At 42.1% G+C, this 24,511-nt stretch overlaps 1 protein-coding gene across 1 annotated transcript in view; it reads right to left on the bottom strand.

The window, feature by feature from the left end:
• Positions 1–23,575, bottom strand: part of LOC115027487 (latent-transforming growth factor beta-binding protein 2) — a 79,469-nt gene extending 55,894 nt beyond the window's left edge. Inside the window, exons 1-3 of the mRNA XM_029460849.1 lie at positions 23,115–23,575; positions 20,471–20,544; positions 9,797–10,058 (exon numbers count right to left, since the gene is read on the bottom strand). Coding sequence (XP_029316709.1) covers positions 9,797–10,058; positions 20,471–20,544; positions 23,115–23,575 — 797 coding nt within the window. The remainder of the gene's footprint in view (positions 1–9,796; positions 10,059–20,470; positions 20,545–23,114) is intronic.
• Positions 23,576–24,511: the final 936 nt, after the last annotated feature.

Genomic DNA, 24,511 nt, shown 5'->3' with positions numbered 1-24,511 from the left:
TTGGATATTTTAAGTCTATGTTGTCCTTACTTTGAGAGGAAAGGGTTGTTTTCCCATGTTTGATCTAGCTCCCAGGGCTCCCAGGCCAAGAGGGAAGAAGTATAATTCAGAATTTGGTCCATCTTAACAGCCTTGGTATATTTTAGGAGGTGAAAGAAGTCGTTGCGGGCTGAGAAAGAATCAATCCTCTCCTACCCACCCAGTCAGTGCACCAAACCATCTGTACCACCAGTGGTCAAAACCCCACTGTGGTCACACAACTCATTCCTCAGGCTTTATGCAGAACGGCCTCAACCGTTCATCATTCGCCACTGAGGTCCCTGTGTGTTTCTTTCAATAAAATCCTGAGGTTTGAACCTAAGCATGCACCAGTACATATAATATCAAACCCCAGGGGCATTTTCATTATGCTGTTGTTGTGTGTTCCTCATAGCAACATGCTCATTCAACGGCATGGTGGTGAAGTTTTTGTTCGTTTTGAAAATGTAAAAATAACTCGACACCAGCCTCTGTCATATGAAAGTCACCCTAAATTACAGCTTTTTGTGAATGTTTAATCTCCGGCAGTTAATGTTTAACTTCCACTGGCTACTCTCACAAGATGTTTTTCAAAAGAATTGTAAAGCTTTGCATCACATTGTTAAAATTCACTGTAAACCTTGTTGTTGACATTTTGTTTGAAAGAAATAGTTTCACATTTTGGGGAATACACTTGTTTTCTTTCTTGCAGAGAGTTAAATGAGAAGATTGATACCAAGAAAATAAGCATATTTCCCAAAATGTTGAATTGTTTATTTAAATAGCCTGATTATACAGTGTATATATACATATATATATGTATATATACATATATATATATGTGTGTGGCTTATATTCGAGTATCTACTGGGACACATAGATGTGCTGTGTACTTTGATTTCACATAAGAGAGGTGATAAGATGTTAAAAATAAAACAACGTTTCAGTACGGCACCACAAGAGCAGCAATGAACGGGTCACATTTAAAAAGAAATGTATGAGCAAACAATGTATTCTTGGATACATGAATAATGAATGAATAATGTCATCTCAGTGAATAGTCAGAATACACAAACTACAGATACAATGATAACATTTTGATCGAATGCTCCATGGACATTCATTTAACATTGCAAGTAGTCCAATGTGTCCGATACTATAAACTAGAAATAACAGGAACACTCCTAGTCATAAAAACATTCGCAGCGCTTTAACAATAAGCTCCTTTCTACCAAAACACGGAGGACATGTTCTTCTCATATACATGGCTGCATAAGGCCAAACATCAGTGAACAATTAAAGCCCAGTCACTCTTTGATAACATCTCTAGTCATTATGACTTGGATGATTGTCGGTCCTGGCAGAATATTTCCCCTTATGAAAATCTGGGTGTGTCTGAGGGCTTATCGCACCAGCCACTGAGGCTGGATTAAATCATGTTCTCTCTGTCTGGACGGCCTTCCAGGAATCCTGCTAGTAGCAGCCAGAGCCTGGGTGAAATGAATTATTGTGGGGTTGGATTGATTCAGAAAGCTTTTTCTGTTTTCCCGCCTCAGGGGATGAAGCTTATATTAGAGCAATAACTGGGCCTAGTACAGAATTGAAAGCAGCAAAGGTTCTCGAGAAATTGATTTAGCAAAGGCTATTATTTGAATCAATCAAAGTGCTACACACACAAATGAGGAGATAAGTTACACTTAATTTTATAGGTTTAACTTCCCTTACCGCCTGCATGGAAATAGATTATCTGTAAAATTGACCTCATTGCGGTTTTCAGACACTACATGATCAAAACATATGTCTACTGCCCTTTACTTAATCACAGGCCAAAATCTGTGAAATAAACAGTTTCCTTTTCCTCTCCGGGGGGCCTGTAGCAGTGCCAACCTGTCTGTTTTCACCTCAGCGTTTATAAAGTGAGGTATTAAGCTCTAAGAAATCCAGAAAGTCCTGATTCTGGATGGAAGCAAAGCAGTGCGGTTGGGTCGGTTCAGGGGCCCGAATCAAAAAGCCTGGAGACATGGTGAGCTGAGAGGCTATTCAATACTCTCCAGTTTATTGTAGTTGCTCTGATCATTCACTTAGTGGAATGCCACAAGACAGGTCAGCAGGAAGAGCCATTACAAAGTGCTGACTGAGACTATGCCTACGCTGTCACGTGTCAGACCGCTCTGACAATAAGCCAAAGATGGTCTCCAATAAGGGAAGTGATTGTGGGAAACTTTGAACCGGTCTGTAACATTGGTTTGAAAAGCAATAAAACCTTTACCAGAGGTTAACGGAGAACACAAGGGAAAAATGCAGACATGAAGAAGGAAAGTTGAGTTTTGACATCTGTATATGAAAGCAGAAAGTCATGTGTGTGGGATGTCTATGTTTACCCCATTTGGAGGTCTTCTTCACCGCTCAGCTCCACAGGAACCCGACATCCCAAAATATGTCTGGATTAAGTGGTTCCATGCTCAACCATACAGCTTATTCATGCTTTCAACACCATGGCCCATATCTGCGAGATGAGGCTGATTGTTGCTCTCTCCATCTGTCTCAGCTCCGGGGCTGGAGGCTACAGCCCATACTGGGATAGGCGCCCCTCTTCCTATAACCGCCGTACAATATTTGTCCCTCCGACAGCTGCATCTGCACAGGCCTGCCTGATGAGAAGGATTTGGCTGCAGACGCCGAGCCCGCTGGCACTGCGGCCCAGAGAACGTGTTTCAGATGACGCTTTGGAGAGTTGGGATGGAGAGTGAGAAAGACATATCTGTCCCACGCTGAGTGCTGAGTTCTCTATGGTCCTTTGTTCCCTCTGGCCTAGCAGGAAGCCAAACACTCATGGGACTCGTTTGGCTCTGTGTTTGTAGAAATAAACATACCAACTCTTCCTGGCCTGGCTGTCAATATTGCTATGTGTTAAACTTGCTCAAAACTGAACAGTACATTTAGACACACTTATTACAAACCATATGCTACATCAATCTTGGTTCGTTTACTTCACTCATACAATATATTGTGCAAAATTCAACATTTCCTCGCCTTCCTGTGGCATGTGGTGAGTTCACCTGAGGACAGCGGGTCTCCACAGCTGAGTCTGCACTTTGTTGACCTACAGTAGCACAGAGGTACCAAAACCACAAAACTGTGGCAGAGGATGTCCAGCCGTGCTCCGGAAAGCCCTCTCCCATTCCGTTATGTAAATGTCAAACTGGAATAAACTAACACTACATTACAGATTACTCAGATTACAAGTTTTAAAATAAATATGGTACTCGGTATGTGATGGTTGATTATATTTGTGGTGCTAACTAAGCTAATGTTTAACTGTACACAAGTAGTATTGTGCAGTTATATACCTATTTTAATATATGTATTATTTGATTTATTCATGTACTATTGAGGTAACATTATAAATGAGAGAGACATCTACTTACTTTCTTTTACTTTCTTCCTTTCATTTGGTGTTGTTGATATTGTTGATTTTCAAGAATGTGATGTTTGAATGTCTTGTCCTGTCTTTTGATTGGACCACAGGAAGAATAGTTGATACTGCGGTAAAATCTGATGGGGATCCTAAATATAGTAAATATCCCAAGTGAAAATACACCAGGGCCCATGGTCAGAGCAAACATAAAGATTAGCACCAGCACACAACACAAACTCGCCTGCAATCCACAAGCAGAAAACCAGTTAACCTGAAGCTGTTCAAGTTCATTTACAGTCTACCCACGCAGGGATACAAATCACAGCTCGAGACACTGTCATATGCCTGGTTTAGAAGCAAAATAGAGCCCTATTCAGCCGAGAGCAGCACATACAACCTGTGGGAATAACCCTGCACTTTGCTCCTCTTCTCTACTTCAGCCCAACTCCCCATCTGCAGGCCTCCTCTATTTTGGCAGCGGCCGAAAAGGGAGACAAGAGGACGATTCTGGACACGTCCTCTTTGAGTAGCAAAGCAGACTGCCAGGTGGTATAGTAGGAAAACTTTCCCAGGCTGAATGTTTAGATATACATTGTAGTCTTAAGAACACATATACCCGATCAAAGCATCAAGAGTATTATGAGATGGAAAGCTACTGTGGGACTTGCGCTGCTCTTTTAATTTATTATCCTCTTATGAGAATCTTGTTGAGCGAATTTCCACTCCTGCCTTTTAACGTTTATGATCATATTTTATTCAAGCTCTGTTACACTTGATACCTCAGAGTTTTCAGTGATCTTTGCTACCAAGAACATTGGTGATGATAGTAAAATAATATTTCTCTACAGGTGCTGAGGTCACCTAGAGAGTTTTGACAGTGGCTCCCGTCAGCGCTGGTTGTGTGGTTTGTCTGGAGTGGGAGTGAAAGCGACCAGTGATCCATGATTAACATGGAGAACTCCCGCTATGACCACAGTTTCCTCTGAGAAACGGCTGTGTGGCAATGTGCAAAGCCTTGAGTCAACAAGCCACATAACCACCAGCCCTATTAGTCACCAGGAAAACAGTGGGGCTGATATAAGCATAACAGTTAAAGCAGAGAAAGCCGCATGCATCACCCTCTTAAGGGTCGTTGTCACTGGTGTTTTTGTTTTTCTTCAACATCTCAATATGTTACTGGGTGTTAACACATTTGTAATCATCCCTGAATTAAAGTGCACTTTGCAAAATTGTACAGAACAATCATGTTAATGGGCCAAGACATTGATGCATTGACATTTTAATTTGAAACATTTCAAATAAAGAATCAGTGATTATAAACATTCTTCCTATTCAATACCTCGACTCAGGCATCTACCGACTCGACTACTTACCCGGTACCAGTGCAGGCTCCCAATGTTTAAATTCTATATGTGTCACTGCCTGGAACTCATTGGAATAATTTGTATTCAATATCATTCCCTTTTTCAGTTGTAACATCACACTGAGAGACGTTAAGATATGCTTATGTGAATGATGCTTTTTTACTACATCAAAAACGTGTGAACAATGTCCCCGTTGTGCGTTAAGATAACTTAAATAACCGACTAGATAATTCCTTCTTTCCATAACACATTCATCACGGTGGTGTAGAAGAATTCACTTTATCCTCTAGTTATCAAATCTACTGTATGTTTAAGTTCTAGTACAAAAAAACTCTCACTGTACAGCTCTGTCTTCAGATAGCTGCTGCCAGCTGTCCTGATTATGTAACAGAGACCAGAGAGAGATGACCTTTGGAGGGATGACCTGCTTACTGCACACACATCCTGCACTGCCCTGCTCTGTTTCCTGCAGAGAGGACTGATGTCAGAGAAATGAGGGGGTATAGAGTTGATATGGAAGACTCATAGGAGGTGCTGAATACGTCCTCTGTGCGTTATCACAGTTCCAGCTTAGCCAGGAGTGTTCACCACTGGCCCTGACCTTTCATACTGGGAGCTGACAGACTTAGCTGTGATCTGCAGGATCTCGTGCTCACAGGGAGAGAGCCTTTTCACTACTGCTGAGCACAGTGCTCACAGGAAACGCTGGTTAACAGTGAAATGTATTTGGTCAGAGGAGGAAACAGATATATGTTTGCCAGCTGCATATAGGATGTACCTATTTTAAATGTAACAGTTTATTCCTACAGAACAGGCAGCTGGGACATTTGAGACACAGGGGAAATGGTCAGAGGAGAGTTGGAGGACAGGAGACAGGAATACAAGAAGAGGTAGGGAGTGTATTCCCATGTCCCAGAATCCCACTGAGCAGAAGGCTCCTCATATGTTTTGTCCATCCCGACAAGACTTTTATTCTAGGCCGTCAGTCATAAATGTGCTGGATTCATTCGGTAGGACTATTCAGGAAACAGTTTATTCTTCAAAATAGCATTTCAGGAGGCGGTGGACAGATTTGTCACCATGAAAATGATTTTGCGTTGTGAGTGAACACACCTAAAGGTTTGTTTTGAGAAAGCTGCGAGCTTAGCTGCTAGCCTGGGCAGGATAGCAGAGTATCTCAGGGTTTGACTCTGATAGCCTTGTCCATTCTAGGCAAGAGTTTTGGGTTCGACACTGTAAATCCTAAAGAATTCTGTATTATTTAAGTATGCCATTGGGTGCCAACAATTTGGCTACTAGAAGACCAGGAGCCTAAAATGATATCATGTCTGAGAATGTTGCACAACGGACAGATGTTTAAAGGGACAGTTCACCCCAAAATCAAAAATACATATTTTTCCTCTTAGCCTACCTCTAGTGCTATTTATCAGTATATTGTTTTCATGTGAGTTGCAGAGCGATGGAGATATCTGCCTTCGCTACAATATATTGGAACTACATGCTTGTTGTGCTCAAAGCGCAACAGAAAAAATATATTTGAAAAACGTTACTCAATATAATTCACAATTAACTTGAGCGTAGTTTCATGGAGGAACTATTTCCTTTCTACAGAACATCCCTACACAGAAGAAACTGTGCATCTACTCATGGACGAGTCGCTTTCCTGAGCTCACTCAAGCTCACCTGAGCTGGCTAACGTTACAGCTCATCCGAGGAGGACATCATTAATGTTTTCATTTTGTGCTGTCACAAGCACAAGCCTCAATAGTTTAGTAAAAAACACTTACAAGAGTAACCAGACCACAAAATCTCTTTTGGTTGCTCAATGTCTTATCTAAAAAAGCCTGTGTCTAGATTGAAGCGCCGGCCTGCTGAAAATTGAGTTAAGCATCATCTTCCCTGAGATGTTGACAAATCGACCGCAGACACTACACTCTCCCTGTCTGCCGCCTGCTGGCATGTGCACACAGTGGGGTTTCAGAGCTGTGAACCGAAGCTGACTGGACAGTGAGAGGTAAGACCAAGCAGCAGGTCTGAACAGCAGAAATTCAACTGATTTTGAGACTTTTTTTTACCTTGCTGAGCGAAACAGATTACTTTCTCTCTCTCTAATAATTTTCTGTTATTATCATTGGTTTTGTTTCCTCCCCCCTTGTCTGTCTCATTCCTTCTCCACACTATTTCTTGATCTTGGCGCCACTTTACAGGCTGGGTCAGTAACAGGGTGCTGCTGACATAACAAGCCAAGTCCGCTCCAAGAAAGACATATATAGTACCTCACACCTTCTCTAGTAGGGAAAAAAATGAAAGGACACTGGCTGGGTGCTGCATGTATGGGGTGGCCTTTGCTCCCTCAGTATAACAGTTGGGACAAGACCAACGTGATCTATCTGTCTGTCCTCCCCACTCCTCTTCTTACTCCTTAATTGAGCTTTGGCACTGGTGTTGTCTCTATCTGAACCTCACTCTCTGTGACCTCACATTGCTCGTGCTTTCTTGGCTTTGGAAACAGTGGAACCTCAGCCTGATATATGAAACCAGGACTTACATCCACCACTTCTCCGGGGGAACGCTGTCCCACCCCTAAAAGATCATTCTGGGCCGAGAGAATGCAGAACATTTGCAGCAGTTCACGAGGGCTGAGCTCTAAATGTGAATTACATAAGCAGTCAAATAGCCTCCTGAAAGTCAAGTATTCAAATTATTCTTTGATTAATGTTTAAATCGAGACATTTTACTATTTTGGCAGAAGCTTTTAGTCTGTCCTGCAGATTTCTATAAAATCTGTTGGTAACAAGAACTAATAATAAGATGTGTCTGGGCTGCGTGCTTGGAGATTTTGCACTCCACCAGAGGGAAATGGCTCATCTTGAACTTAACAGCACCTCTTAGTCAGCTTCAGCAGAAACATGAAAGATGGACACAGTCATAGTAGGGGCATTTGTGACTCAGGAACCCTGTCTGCCTCTAAATGTTGAACCTGCAGCCTTGTCTCTTTCGATTTGTCTCAGATCTGTGACTCAGGACGCAAAAATGTCCTGTGAGTCAAGAACAAAGACAAACATATGCACAGCAACTGTGCAGTCCTCAAAGGTCTTGTATTGATTAGAAGATTTACTACGACTCCAAATAACCGTTTTGGGAAGGAGGATGTACAAAAACTCTTTTATGAAGCATCTGCCGAAACATTTAGGAGTTTCACTGAGCTACCACAAACATGTGGATGGCTCAGCCAACGTTATTCCATAACACCAGCAAAAGCACAAAGTTACACAAGACCCTCACAATTAGCACGAGAAGCACCATAAATATTAGATTTAATTGAGAATGTTTAAGTGGTTTGGTGGAGAGAAATTACTCAGATGACAAACCGGCTAAAAAGTGAATTAGGACCTCAGTGCCCAAACTAATTGTGGCACTTTAACCGACTGTGAGCGGATTAGAAAAGCACTGGGCCTGCATCAAAATGGAGCATAATTTGACAAGATAAGTCTGAACCTGTAAGCAATAAAGATCCGTCAAAATTCTTCCCGGAAACAATTACTCCCTTTCAACATCCTTGATCAAGAATATAGTTCTTGCCATGGTAAAGCGATTAATCAAACCAAAAAGTTATTTCCAACAAAATTGGAACTAAAACAGTCAGACAGTTCAAGCCAAGAAACTATTAGGCCTGTCTGATTAGCAGTCTTTGGAGAGTTTGCTGAATGCACTAAAAGTGGCCTTGCTCTGAGCAATTATTAGTTGGATACATTATAGTCCCAGTTATCCCAATAAATCAAAGAACAAAGTCAAAGCCTGAAGAAAATATAATCTCCCGGCTCTATTTTCATAGCAAATAGCATGGGTTAATACTCCTGTCTGGTAAATCATGTTATATTTTCCTACATTTCACAGATTTACCTTAATACTTTTTCAAGCATGGAAGCAAATGGCAGGAAATGCTGACTTGCTTTACTTGGTATTTGTTTTACTTACAGTGTATCAAAGATTTAACATATGAACCCCTTCATCTGGTTTAAATTTATTGCAATGATAAATGCAACCAGCGTTCAACAGGAGCGCAATGAACTACTGTTTGTTCAAGAGTGTTTAAGTAATTTATAACAGTGCAGTGTATCAATTTGTTTTGCTGTGAGCCTTCCTGTGTGACAGTAATGGTAGCTAAAACAAATATCTCTCAGTGAAAAGCCACTATGTTCACAAAATAAAACAAAAAAGGACAGAGGGAAAGTCAAGCCTTCATCTTATTTGCTGAAATGAAGGTGCAGCAGTAGATGTGCTGTGGCATCAGACCAATGACGGCAGGGATGACATTGTAGATCAGGATTATAAATCCCGCTCATGTTAGAAGTTCTAGTACCAGCATCTTATAGAGAGCATAGAGGAAGCTATTGTACCTGTGTGGCTCCTTTTACTTTTATAATTACTCTACTTTATTGGAGTAGAACTGGTCCACAAGCAGGAATGGTTTGCAGAAAGTTATGAAACAAGAGTTGATGGTACAAATACGTCTTATGAATAAATTGCGTGAACTTATTGTCCCTGTTAATGACCAAACTAACTATCTTGCTTACTAACAGTTAATGCTAGCAGCTCTTTTTCTTACCCTCTTCAATATGTCTTTATTAAATGAAATCATGTAGAGTCATGAGAACTCGAACGGCACAGTATTGAGAAAATAGAAAATGTTTTTTTGTGGTCCTGTCTAGATGGTAACCCTTAATTTGAGAAATTTTTGCGAGATGGTTAAGGTTAGGCATTTACCTAGACAAAACCATGTTGGGTCTGACCAGCACTAGCATGTTCTTAGCTTGCTAGTGTGATAGCTGTTGGCTCCTCAGCTACAGGAGTTCACCAGCTAGCCTGGAGTGACTGGGCAACAATTTAGAGTTAATGGAGGACCCTTAAAAATTATTTTTGGTTATTTTTGACCCATCCTTATTTGGCAAAGCTATAATAAGAAGAGGGAAGGCAGCACAGCTGCATCACTTACACAGGCTGTCTGGTGGTCGCAGGTCGTAGGTTCTGAACCTTGGTGGTATCGATGGCCTGCCTTCCCGACGGCCTTCTCCGCGGTTGGTCTCTCTGGAAAGGGTTGGTCCCAGGTTGAACACGTCTCAGGGCGCCTCCATCACGGATGTACACCTGCTCTGGAGCCACCTCCTCACAGCGGGGCCCCTGGAAGCCTGAGCGACACACACAGGTCTGTGGCCGGCTGCAGGAGCCACGGTTCTGGCAGGGGGGCTGGCAGTCAGCTGAAGAGAGAGCACAGATGGAGATCAGGTTTTCAGCAGGTCATGCAAGAGCATGTGCCCCCCTTGTAGGAAGGAGCAGTAGCACAAATGGCTTTTCCTGATCTCAACACCGGGGCTCACTTTAAATTGATTCAATCAAGGGGCCATTAGTTTCACTTCTCAACCCTCTCTGTCCTTTTCATACAGCAGAGAGCCTGGAGGGGCTGTCATGTTCAATTTCTCTTGAGTCTTTAACTGCCCTGTTTAGTCTAAATGTATATGATCACTTACATGAAATCCTTATCCAACTTTTGGCTGAGTTGAAGCCTATACTCCAGGTTCATGGCTCACTTTAGCGCTGCCGGCGCTTCTATACGGAGCGATTTCCTAAAAATACCTTTCGTCACTGATCTAGAATCCAGCGTGGGCTTTCACTGTAACACAGGAAGCTTGAAAAGGCAATAAAAGTAAGAGGTCATAAAAACATGAGCGAATGGGAAAAAACTGAAGGCCAACTGTAAGTAGCTGACACTTCATCCAACAAATGGCCTGTATGTTTTATTTGAAAAACAAACAAAGTCCCTCGGGGCTTACTGTACTTTAAAGATGAATGTATGCATAATATTATCAATAGACTGCAAATACACGGTGCTGAGGTCATTTCATGGTCATGGAAAAATAATCTGTGTCACTCTACCAGCCCTCCCCACGTCACACTCCAGATACCGAAAGAACCCGCGGCACACAATTTAAAGTAAACAAACTCTCGATCTTGTGACACAAATGTATGTCGTAGACGGCACTTGAGGATTTATGACATTATCCTCAAACAGTAAATCAGGCCACTGGTCGGTGGTGGCTAAAGCAAACAGCGTCGCTCTGTCAACAGGGCTATGGAATGCTATTGACACAGATGCTGTGGACACTGACAGATCGCATGCAGGAACGCTGCCACAGCTCTTGGCAGTGAGGAGTGCTGGCAGTCAAAAAGGGCCCCACTGGGTGCGAACAGCGCTCTACCTGCTGCACGCTTCCTGTTATTGCCATTCTGCTCAGACTCTGGAGTCACATTATGTTTCTTTTGAGTGAAAGCCCACTGGACCCCGAAAATGCTGTTCCTGATGACACGAGCTCAAAAGTGACAGAAGGAAACATGACAGCGCTGTGTAACAAACGTATCGTCCGACTTTCATTTCCACTGACACATTCCCACAAGGAAAGCCAACTCAAGCTCTGTATTTCAGTTTACTCAGATCATGGTGCACGCTAATTAAAAGACCACTGCATTACGCATCGTCAGCCTGCGGTGTAGTGAGAGAAATTTACAAATTGAGGATTAAATATCAGACCACTCTCTTCTGCTTTTTGGTGAACCAAATTGCATTTAGACCAACCAATTCACTCAAGCCTTTCGTTTTAACTACTGTGAGGAAAATGTAGCCCCTTTTTTGATGAAGCATACACATTTAGAGAAATGTGGGTTGTGGATTTGTATAACTTGGTATGTGATCCGAATTTTCCATCATGGGATAAAATAGGAATTGCCTGGGCTCTGTTTGGCAAGGAGTTAAATCCATCATCTAACTAAAGTACGAGCTGGCTGAGTGCCACCGCCTTGTCCGGAGTCTGTTTAACCTTAAGTTTGGGGATGAAGCGATGGATCTAATAGGCCACAGATTCCAGAGACATTATGCAGCAGGGGGAGAACTTGGTAATGTGTGAAACTGCATTCTTTAAATAAACTGTCTGAATTGAAATGAGAAACAGTATGGGTAAGAAAAATAACCCAATAAATGGAGGCTCGTGGCTGGTTTACGATGGGATATGTGTTCAATCGGGTGACGTGCGGCCCGTTTTCAGCTGTGTGAGGCCCAGAAATGACACCAGACAAACATGTCGCCTGTGCTGACAATAAAGTGGACAGGTCAGTGACTCTGGGCCAGACATGTGCCCCACATGAAGCATGTTGCGGGGTCGCGGCATACGCTGCCGCTGCCTGTCTGTGTTGTCCCTGGGCCCTGCCTCTGGGCTGTTGAACACATTGTCGCAGTAATTGCTGTCATGCAGATTTGTCTTGCACATCATTAAAACTAATTGGCTCACATTCCATCCATTTCACAAATATGTGCAGCAATTATTACTTTGCGAGAGTAATAATAAAATGGGAATCCATCGGAAATAAAAGAGGAGAAATGGCAAACATTCCTGCCATTGCCACTTCACCCTTAATTATGACAAAGACGGGCAGGCCAAGTTTTTGGAGATTGTGTCCAGATCCAGTCATCTGAAAAGAGGAAACTATTAGAATGTAGTTGCCAGCTTTGAACCCTCCAAACAAACTGATCCAGACAAATCAGTATAAAACACATTATTAGTATGGAAACAGCACTTTCTTTGGGCTTAGCTAAAATATCTTCAACTTCACATTTAAGTGAGTCTGAGTCTGTATCTTTTCTCCTTCCAGTCCTGTCAAAATTAAGCTACATAAGGCTAGTTTAAGGAGGTCTAAAGAAATGTCGACGAATACGGTTAATCCAAGTATCCATCTTTCTACAAATTTGGATTCAGTTGGGAGTTAAAGGATCACTTTTGTAATAATATAAACCATAAAACTAAGTTTTTTATAGTGTCAAAGTTTGTGATGAGGTGATTGCACAGTGATTCTGTACGTATATTAAAGTAACTGCGGGGTCTTTATTGAGGTAAGCACGGTTCAAATTTCCCTAGTCGGTTACAGTTACCTGTTATAAGCTAAAGTTTGCATGTGCGTGTATATCTCGGGGAAATTACCATTCTCGTCCCCCCCCCCCCCCCTCCGCTGGACTCTAATTTCCAATTTGGAGCTTGTTTCCAGTCCATTACAACCCACCAGAGATTCACCTTCCCCTCTCTCTGACTCGGAGTAACACAACCCATCAAATCTTTACAGTCCTTTCATTCAGCAAGGAGCAATTTGAAACCAATATCTGACATAACTCAAACATGTAGAGAAATCTCCTTACTTTACGCAGGTCAACAGTGCTACCAGAGGTAACTTGACATTTTTGAAAATAATATTGATAATGAAAGCTTAATCGCAAGAATCTTGGGAAGGACTCTCTACAGGCTGAGCGCATTACGTGCCATTATGAGATTTGGAGACTGGGAGCTCCTCCGGAGATTAGAATTTAGTAGAATACGACAAAAGGCTCGACTAAAGGCCCTTTCAACGCTGTAACTGAGAGACAGGAAGTTGGAAAATAACAATGCAAGATAAAATTATGGTTGCAGCAATTTACCTACAACTGGCTGTTTCAGTGTGGCCGAATCTGAATATATTCTGGTAGATAAATTAAAAGTGTTAAAACTATAGGTAGAATGTGTGTGTATACATGTGGATGCAACGTGAAGAGCTTAAAGCCTCAATTTAGTTTAAAATAGGTTCTAAAATTGCACATTTAAATCTAAAACGCAACTGTAAAACTCTAGTGACTGAATATGTAGTGTGGTAAGCGTCCTGCAATGACAGCAGAAGCCTCCACATGAAATAGGTCAAGTGTTTAAGATTATAGGAGGCAGCGGGAAGAGGCAAGCTTAAAAATGTGCTTCTCATCCGGACTCGCTATCCGCTGAAGAAGTAAGAATTGGTCTATTGACCAGTTAATACAATTGCCTCTCAATGCTAATCATTTCAAGTGAGTGTTAATCTCTTTACAACATGTGATTTCCACATGGTTGCCAGTGCGAGTGCTATCATTTCTGGCTTGCCAAATGCTAACTTTGCTGTCTACAACCAAACTGCTATTACTGTAACTCTAAAGTTCAGAATCAAACTTCTCTATTGTTCTAATCAGAACCAGAACAGAGGGAGTCTGACACTGTTTGACTAATCCTTTATTTTCTCTTTGTGGTAAATCTTACAAGGGTACTATTTCACTAGACTAAGGTGCCTCTGTAATAGATGCACATATTTCAATCAATGTGGACTTTTCGGTCCAATACAGTAGTTGGAGCTTTTACTTCCTAACCCACCTCAGCTCCGTGGGGGGATTTTGTTAACCTACAGCTGACCCATGACACTGTGTACATTACTTTTAGCCATGCTATATCGTGCCTCCACCGCACCCCTCAAACTCCCACATTCAGCTTCTAATGAGCCACATGCTGGGACGCTCTGTAGAGGATATCTGGATCTGGGGGCGTGCGCCCGCAACTTGTAAAGCTGACTCTGTGAGACGTGGTGTGCACCAAAAAGCCACAAACCCCATCCTCCTGAGGGATCACATCCCAACAACTTCCATATGGTCTTTAAGCAGGAGAGCGCCATGATATATGGTTGACTATGGACTGCCCTAACATCACTGTGGCCTCAGCGAGCGTGTGTGTGACTGAAGGAGGTGCTGGTTGTTAATGTTGCTTTGTAACTGTCAATCAAGCCCATTCTTGCTTTTTAGGCTTACTGCTAAGAGATTTGCGTGAGCCAGTCTACTTTTTTGCATCATGAAAGCATCCAAAAAGAGCAACAAACACAAAGTGTTATTGAAGAATACTTTTCAGACCAGGTGTGTTCTACTTCTTCATTATTATTATTATAACAGCTCATGAACAAAGACGTACAAATAAACAAGAAGGAAATTCAACAGGAAGACGTCTAGGTCCAGACGCTGAGTAGTACATCATTCTCACCACACTTTCGTCTATGGTAGCAATTACAAAAACATGTGGTGCAGGAGGCCAAAACAGGACCCAATTGCAACCTATAAGCAGACACACCAGCTGGAGTGGGGAAGGCAGCACTTCTGGTTTTAGGGAGAAGAGCTAAGAACGAGCTGTCCAGCATGTTAATGATGAGTTTTGGGCCGATGGGGTGTGTATTGATTACAGGATCTGTCTAATGGGCCATAACTCTCTGCAGGGCTGCCAAGGGAGTGTTATGCCCCTTGACTGTGAACGGTGCAACCCCCACAAATCCACACACAACATATAAAGCTAAGGAGGGCTCTGTGGCTGTCTGTGCAGCAGTAATATCAACCCCGGCTCAATGAAGTCACCAGAAACACCAGCATTTTAAAAACCTCCTCCTGTTCTTGTAAAACTGAGGATGCTGCTCATGAGGTTTGGTTCTCATCGGTGTAAGGTCTCTTTTTTCCAAACCTTAAGGGAAAATAACTATAATTTCTTTTCTTTTTTTGTAATTCAAATGCCTCAATGCTGCAGAATGATGGCAAATGTATGACATACATAGTGAGATATTACTCATTACTTCACATAAACTAGGAAGTAAACTGTTAACTCTACAGCTGCCCATCGTATGTTGTAGATTAAAAACTACACATTTCACACAGGATATTGACTCAAACATATCAACAGTAACTCTGCTGAAAATCTCACGCATTTAGCTATAAATTGGTATCCTGATGTCTCAGTGGGTCATGGTGCACCCTGCGTCATGTGCTTGACTCTGGCTCATGACCTCTAACTGCATGACATACAACCTCAACAGTGCAGTTCATTCATTCATTTGTTATGCACAATAAAATCTCTTCTTTACCATTAAAAACATCCATGTAATGGGTGTAGATAAGTGCAAATATCACAGTGCTTCGCGCGTGCAACTGCCTTTGAGGCAACTATTTGAAGTGCAGCACAAGTTTTCCTTTGAACCCAGAGGACAAAGCTTTCTGTAAGAGTGAGTCCAAATATATGTGGATATTCTAAAATATGTGTGTCAGGGAGGTTAACAAAAAGCAAACAGACGGCTTGTATCTATTAGGTGAAGATGGTAAATCTACATTTTTGGAGGTCAGAAAACGTTTGCACGTGTTTGTCCTTGATACTTTACCAGCTGCTTCACACATGTTGCAGCAAAAGAAGAGGATAACTGTAAATGGGTTTCACACACAAGAGCAACTGTGATAAATGATTCACTAAATAATTTCATTAATAAATTCAAATAAAACCCACATTGTAATGTGTTTAACATCCATGAAAATGTCATGGTGAACAGCTGAGTCGAGCTCTGAACATGACTTACATGCTCTCTCGACACCGGAGGGCTTCAATCCTACTTAAACTACACGGGGGACATGGAGGAATACGGGAAACATGCTACATATTATAGATTTTGTTTGGAAAGAGAGGAAGAGTTACCTTGTCATGGGAGAGGTAAGCAAAAGAGAGAGAGAGAGAGAGAGAGAGAGAGAGAGAGAGAGAGAGAGAGAGAGAGAGAGAGAGAGAGAGAGAGAGAGACTTTCTGCATGAGGAGTTATTTTAGGGTTGGGATGGGGCCCTGAGCGGCACAGCAGGCCAAAGAAAGCTGGAAGGCAATCAAAAAGAAACTCTCTCTACCGCGTTTCACTCTGTCAATCACCAACTGCTTAAGAGACTGAAAACAACTTTATTCCTCCATGTGAATGATGCACCTTTCATCTGCACTCTCTAAGACAACAAGGGGTTTAAATCAAAGGACATCTGTGTTTTTTTTTTACAGGGTTATGCTCTCACTGTTGGCAGCAAGTTGCCATATGCATCGCGTGCTTTCGCCAAAATATTGTGATGTATAGTGTGGTGAAATGAATCTAAAAGCCGGCACTTTGGGGAGAACTATGAGCTCAGGATAAATGTAAAGCCAGTTCCTGTCTGCGCTGCAGGGAGTCTGAAGTCCCCGGTCTGTAAGTATCCTATATTGTCCCATACGTTCACTCTGTGTGTGGTAGCCTATGCCATTAATCCAATTACTAAAACAGCCATGTCAACTGGAGAAGCCAGAGCAACACAACATAAATCTGATGTATAGTGACCCTGCCAGTATGAGCTGCACCAACACCTACTGGAGCATTCCTCTTCAGGCGTGAGAGCTGCGTGCGGTTTTTAGTGACATAACTAGTGGATGGATTTCTAAGAAATTTGATACAGACCTTCATGTGCCCCTTAAGTGAATTTAAATGTGTCCAATGCTTTGTTTATACCTGCAAAACAAATGGCACTCCTGCAGTGTCAGCTGTACTTTGTGCTCAGTGCTAATTAGCTCCACCAAGGAGGTTATGTTTTCAGTTTGGTTTGTTTGTTTGTCTGCAGGATTACAGAAAAACTACTGGCCCAATTTTAATGAAACTGTGGTGGAAGAGTGTAGCACGGGCCAAGGAAGAGCGGATACACTAATTATTTTTCACATGGTGAACATTATATCTGCTAAACATAGACATTTCAAAGCAAAGCTGTGTCTAAATTAAGTACAGCCTCATAGACCTTTGTTTGTAAAACCAGGAGGTATCTGACGTGCCAAATAGCTCTTTTAGCTCAGAATGTCTGTGTGTAGCCTCCTGGTAAACTATCCAAGAATCCATTTACAGCTAGGTATGAGTGAAAGCCACATTTAAAAGGTGCAAAGATAAGAGTGAAGCCTCTGAAAGCCGATACGAAAGAGAACAGATAAAATTCAAGTCTATTTATCCAGTAACCCTGGCTTTAAAAGGTCTTCATTTAATAGTTTTTTTTTCCAAGAAATGTTGTAAACCAAAACTTCAAAACAGTAATTCTACACTGAAGTACAACACATCTAATTGGGGGTTAATGTATTTACCCAAAAACTTGTCACCAATTCAGACTTTCATCCTCATACCACAGCTAAGTAGCTTACTATTTTGTAAACAGATTTCTGTAGCAATTTCCCAACACAAACACATTTTACAAAACAACTTTCTGTTTTCTCTTTTTGGCGATTACAGTCAGGTTACAAGATTCCCACGGCTTACTATAACTGGCGTATTTTATAAATGATGTTGTTGGTATCTTGGTGAAGCATATTAGATTTCATGTTCTGTAGAGATTTTCTTTCAGGCTGAAGACATTTTAAACATTAAACTGACCAGCTGCAGTCTTCAGCACAAACATTTCATCAGTTAACACTCAGAGTAATGCAGCTGACAGACAGCCTTGTATTATAACTCAAGACAAGGCTACTGGTGGGCTGCGTGAGGATACAATATGGCCTCCCTCTGCTCTTCATCTCAGCAACAATACTTTTTGAGGAACAGATGTGAATCTCAGCACAGTGGGGAATAAGTATAAGTGCGTGACCTAAAAACAAGATGGTTCATTCATCTCAACGGGAGCTTCGATCCTGTCTTCAAGTTAATAGATGAAAGTGCAGCCAAGCTTACACCTGGCCTCACTTTACCAGACTAACACAATGCAACACGCACACAAACCTTTGGTTCTCAGCCACTATTAATAAAATCAATATTGGTCAAGTCATAAAAGCTGAAGTTTCATCTCTACTTACAGCGGTTAACTTAACTAGAGGAGAAATAAACATCAGCAGTGGAAATGCAATGCTCTGTTCTTACTGGATCAAAGCTTTCTATCACACAAACCCTGGCTATTTCCAGCACATGGAATTTACTTTAATACACAAACAAGTCTGCTAACCATCCATCCTGAAGCCGAAAACAGAGACAGTCAGCGCCAAAACCTTCCATGACATGGGCAGGACGGAGGCTTCAGAGAGCCAGACAACAATCTCCAACCAGACCCACAGAGACTCAGACGTAGACTGTTTTATAAACACATTTCTAAAGATATGTAGGCGCACTCCCTGGACCACTAGTGATCCAATTCCTGTCATATATTTGCACTGAGCTCAACACAATTGAACAAGGACATATTGTTTGGAAGCCATAAGTGTAGACACCCAATCCAACATACAGCTGACACTTTTAATATTAGACATTACTTCAATTCCTTCAGCGTGAATTTCCTACGATATGTTTTTACTTATGCTTCCAGCCGACAGGTTTGTTCCTTTTCTTTCCCCCACTGTGAACATGATTTCTCGTGCTGCCATCTCCTAATAAAGCAGCCTGGGTCTCGGAATAAAGATAGCCTGAGCCTGTTTTCCTCCACGGAGGTCTTCTACGTGGGGGCTTCCAGTCCCAGCTCCAGTCTGGGGCCTTTGTGTTGGCACCTTGCCGGCCGTGGGGCTTCACTCAGCTGATGATAGCATAGCCTCCAGTCAGACCTGGGTGAGGGCCAAGCTGTAAGAGGGTCCAGATGGTTGGACAGACCCCTGGCCTGCTTAAGATGCACTGCCTTGTTTAACACAGGCGCGTTAGACCGAACCTGTTACTTTCTGGCAGATTAAAAGTATTTACCCTTTTAATTTGAGTAGCTGCAGCTCCGTGTTAGATGTAATTTACACCTTGGTAAGTGTGCCTTTAGCTGGGACTTGAGAAAAAATGGAAGGAGGCTTTGCCCTGGGCAGGAGGGAAGGAGATCTAATTAGGAGGCTACTGGGGCCAATCAGGTTGTGGTGTAATCGACCGGCTGAAATGTGTGTTCACTGTGTGTGCATGTTTGTGTGCTTGTGTGTGTGTGTGTGTGTGTGTGTGTGTGTGTGTGTGTGTGTGTGTGTGTGTGTGTGTGTGTGTGTGTGTGTGTGTGTGTGTGAGATAATTAGCAGATAGAAACATGGGAAACAGTAAACAAGTCAAAAAGAAGTAGGCCTATAGCTAGCTAGCTGCTACATAGATAGATAGATGCCAGCTGCCATGTGGCTTTTCCTTCACTCGTAAAATTTAAAGATAACTCTCTAAAAAAGCTCCAATTCCAACCTGTTATTTCAGTCTGCAGCAACAATGGTGGTCGTAAACGTGAAATTGAAACATGACATGCAAAGAGTAAATTTAGTGTAAGCTGTATCCATTTCTGTGTTCAATTCTTTATTGCTTGTACCGCGATAGAGAATATTAAGTCAAGATAACAAAGCAGCATCTCTATTTGTTTCAGATCTGTGGAAAATCTGCAGATTTATCATCGGAATTATGCGGCCACAGATTTCGTGTGGGCCATAAGACTATGACCTAACCAGAACAATTTCTGCATAAAAGTTATAGACAAGGATATCAATGTTGTAGCAATTTTGCGTTTCAATAAGTGGACAATTATTTGTTCACAGCCGGTGTCTTCTAGTCCACTTTAAATTATCCAGCAGTTAGGATATCCAATACTGCTGAGGGCAAATAAAATAAGAAGCAGTTCCACCCATAATTAAGGGCTTCTGTTATAAAGAGAGCCAAGTGCTAAGTGATGGTAATTTCCAATGCGAGGATATTACATGAAAGGAAAAGGCATGGGGGCAATAACACTCTAGGAAAACTTTCATTGGGCAATTCCACTTGACAGGACAGTCATTAGTAGCCATTTACTATGTTATTTTTTCAGTCTGTGAGTATAAGATTTTAAAGCCTCTCTGTCTGAGAAGTTTACTAGTTCAGAAAGCTCTACATAATGCATGTCAGTGTGCTTGTGTGCCGCTTCAAGACTCCATAATCACATAATAATGACCTTGGTTTGCAAATAATACAAAAATGTGTCTTTAGTAGCTGAATGAAAGAGTATTCAGGCAAATTACAGATATAAAAAATGTACAAAGGACAATTGAGGTTTTTACTTACGTTTTATGCAGCGATGTGTCCCTGGTGCCAAAGCCCAGCCTGAGCAGCATTGCTGACCTCCACAGACATTAGGCCTGAAAAGACGACAAGATGAATGAAGACACTGACGGTACTGCTTCAAGCATTCATTAATAACAAGGGCCTTTTTACAATCCAGAGAGCAATAACAGGAAACTCACACCTCAAATCTGTGCATGACTAACTGATCTGATTGTGAAGTTTCAGATAATTCTGATGTGGCTGGCCTATTGATATGAACACTTTAGAGATTACACTATAATTGCATTTTATTTGATAAATATTTCAGGGCAAGTCACGAAACTCTATCTGAACGTGGACCCACAAGTCCCTCTTTCTCTTATGCGAGAGTCCAGAGTGAAAACAAATACAGAGTTATCTGAGCCTTGAAGGGATTATGCGATACACACAGGACTTGAAAAGCACCCTGCATCTTCTATAAATCACTGAGCAAATGAGAGATGACAAGTTTTAAACAGTTATAACTGGATTCTTTGCACTCTTTAATCCGCACTTGCAGCGCAGGCCAATTCTTTGCAAAGAGATAGATGAAAAGGCAGCAGACCGCAAGAGCAACTTGAGGGCAACAGTCACTGTGCTGGCATGGATCTGTGCCCCATCATCTTTTCACAAGATATTACAGTAAGTGGATGTCTGACTCATGGTGATTTGAGAAGATAACGGGAATTGACTCATTGACCTCAGTCGGATGAGGCTCATTAGATACTGCGAGTCTTACTGAGGCGTCACAGGGATAACATGCAGTTGTTTGGGCCCTCCGGCGGGCTTAGCTTTGTCATAAATCAAACACATCAGGCCAGGCCCGTGCCAAAGACATCAGTCATCACATTCAAATTCCGCGAAGGGATACATGTATGTAATGGAGAACTTTATACAACATAATTAGGATCATGCCCCAGGTTAAAATATAGATAACATCATGTTCACACCTAGTTATATTTGTGTTTCAAACCCAAACATGAGGCGGTGGGGTATTGTTTCACCAATGAGCTATCTGGATCAGTCCAAAGTCTGACAGGTGCACTGAACAGAAGGGGAGTCATACTGAGTCATTATGTATGTAAAGGAGAATTAAGTAAACCCAGCGCTTCCATTGCCTCCGGGTACATTAAATGAGTGAGCTGAGTGGGACTTCCAAGAGGAAATGTGTCATAAAAACACTTTCTCTAACAAGTGGTGGGTGATTCATCCTCAGCTAATCAATCAAAGCCGTGCAGACCACTATAAGGTAACGCCACCTTTATGCTTCTTTAAAACTCAAAGAAACCCATTCATTCAACACTTGAATGTGTTTTTTGGCAATGTCAAGCAAGGCAATAAAGCATGTTGGATTGAATACTACAGGCAGCTATTTTCTTTATGCACTGCTTTAAATAGACAGCACCTCAAATCCATGCATGAGTGCAACAATTTGGCTGACAGATATGATAAAAAAAAAGTTGTTTTTAAGGTGTGATGGATCAGGGCATATTGATGGTGCCCAATATAACACATTTCTTCCATGGTCAGTCAGTAAAACGCAAATATAAGTACTGGACAACATCCCCATCCATCATTTATCGTGGGTGTTATTAATGTTTAGGCTTAGGGAAGGTGAGTACACATTATATGTATGTATGTATATTGAACCAATTGGATGAAACCTCCTATTCCCCATTAATTGGCCATATAAATAATCAATTTCCTTTTATGACACACACAACAGATATTTCTTTTGTATTTCAGTGTCATTCAAACCCCCCTTATTATGTAAACGCTTTCCCCTCTGGTGTGTATCACTCTTTGTCCCTATGGAACAAACAGGACTCGATACTTGAAGGTTCATTTAACAAAAAGAAAAGGGCTTTAATATGGAAACAACCCAGCGTCCTGTTTGGAGTTTAACAGAGACAAGAAGAAAAAAATAGGGATTTGCAGCATTGAGAGAGGGCCATCGGAGAAACAGGTGTTTCTGATCACTAGGCAAATTTGCAAATGTTCACCAGCCAAGGCACCGGTTGAACCACATACATGGCCACAGGCGAGAGGATAAAACTAGGGTGCACACATTGAAGTAGTCTGCAGCCACTCTCCTAGTTTGATTTAAATATACGGTAATGTGTACTAATGGGAGGAAATGTTGATAAGGCAGTGCTGCATTACTCTCAAAATAGTTTGCCCATTCCTATACATTTGCTGTTCATTATAAGCCTCCACTATCAGCCCAGTAATCAGCATGCAGTGTTTAACCTCAGCTATTATTACATGTCCTGCCATGACCCTGATGATTAAATACATACATTACAGTAATTCATATACAGCTTTCACCTACTGCCCACCTATATCCATGCAGCTTTGTATTGATATGGAGCCACACTTTGTAGCCCTTTTCTGCGGGTCATATGTTACATAATTACTTGGATTGCCTTACAGGAAGAGATATTCTGCCTTAGTGGGCCACAACCACTTTACAGTAAACCACATGGACTCAGTAAAATAGGTCACACAAATTCCTTGAAAAGTACTGCTCATACTGTGAACTTGAACGGCTTGAATGCACGGCTTGATAAAGCAAAGTAAAAAATGTTTTGTAGAGCACTGTAGAGCACTTGGCTGCCATTCTTACCCAACAAGTCTCCTTGAGCTGGCAGAGGCGGGCTTGCTGCTCTGCCTGCGGTTCACGCCGGCTCTATGCTGCTGGCTGCCTGGGTGTCGGGCGGTGCGCAACGCACCATCCCGCGGCGCAGAGGCGAGGTCTTCCCGAGAGGCGCCTGCAGCATGAGCCGGTCCTGCTTTGGATATGTGCCCTTGGGATGATGTGCCCCTTGGCAGGCGGACCAGAGTCCTATACCGGCTGGTCCCAGGAGAGGTTTCACCCGATGGTCCGGAGGATGCACCGTCCTTTGGTCCCCTTGGCGAGTGACCTTGACTCCTCACCCGGGATTGCTGCTGGTTCCAGACTGCCCGGCCTGGTCCTGCACCCTCTTTCCTCTCACCTGTTGTGTCCTTATGACTGTCACTAATTCGCACCAGTGCAACAGTCAAAACCATCAAAACAGCAATTCCTGCACGGTTCATTTTGGGCATGCAAAGTTTTGAAAGTACCGCGTAAAAGGGCAGATCGCGTTACTGATTTATGGAGAGCCACTAAAATATGTGCAAATAAAATAAAAGCCCGCAATTAAGCTACACGAGTTCAGCAATACGACATCCTCTCCCAAGAATGAAAAAAGCCTGGATACCTCTTCATAATGACCAGGTAAGACTTTGCGCAGAATGTCTTCAGGTTGTCAAATCAGCACCTATCAGCTTCTAACAGTCCAAAGTGAGAATCTCTAAGCTTTTCTCCTTCCACCGATTAAAAACTGTTATTTTAAGCAAACATTATTCCATCTGTTTTAGTTTATGTTAAACAAGAAAAAGAGGCGCAAAAGAGAGCAGCGCGCTGGCTCCAGGGCTGCTGAAGCTGTACTCCTACTCCAAGTGAGAGAGTTTGAATTGTGCTCCCATGAATATCACCACCTCCTTGGATCTGAAGTCACCGGGAATGTTTGTAGGGATTGCATGCGCTTTGCAAGAAGAAACTCCCCCTTGCCGGCTGTATTGTTGCTTCACTCACGGCACCGCTCGGTCCATGTGCCCACACGCACTTTCTCTGCCAAGTGACATCATGTTACTGTGCGTCTTTTCTGTGATTCCTTTGAACAAGACTTTTGGAATTCTCGTGAATGCAGCTGCGTTAATCGCTACCTTCTATTTAAATGTGAATTGGCAGGCTACTACAATATCATAAAACTTCAGAAACCAGATGTTTTTCTTTAAGAATCCACAACACTGATTGCTGGATTATTTGAGTTAATGCAGTCTCTTTTATAGTGACTTAAATTAATTGAGTGAAGACTAATTATTTCATCTTATCACAATGCCACAGCACAGTGTGAAGCCCTTTGAGTTCAATTTACAATGCTGCACTTCAACTTTTATAGATTACAGCATGCAAAACATGCATCCTGGCAATTTGCA

The sequence above is a fragment of the Cottoperca gobio genome, chromosome 22, assembly GCF_900634415.1.
Source record: "Cottoperca gobio chromosome 22, fCotGob3.1, whole genome shotgun sequence".
Classification (NCBI taxonomy): domain Eukaryota; kingdom Metazoa; phylum Chordata; class Actinopteri; order Perciformes; family Bovichtidae; genus Cottoperca; species Cottoperca gobio.
The sequence above is the reverse complement of the archived record's forward strand: the minus strand, read 5'-3'. Positions and strand labels throughout refer to the sequence as shown.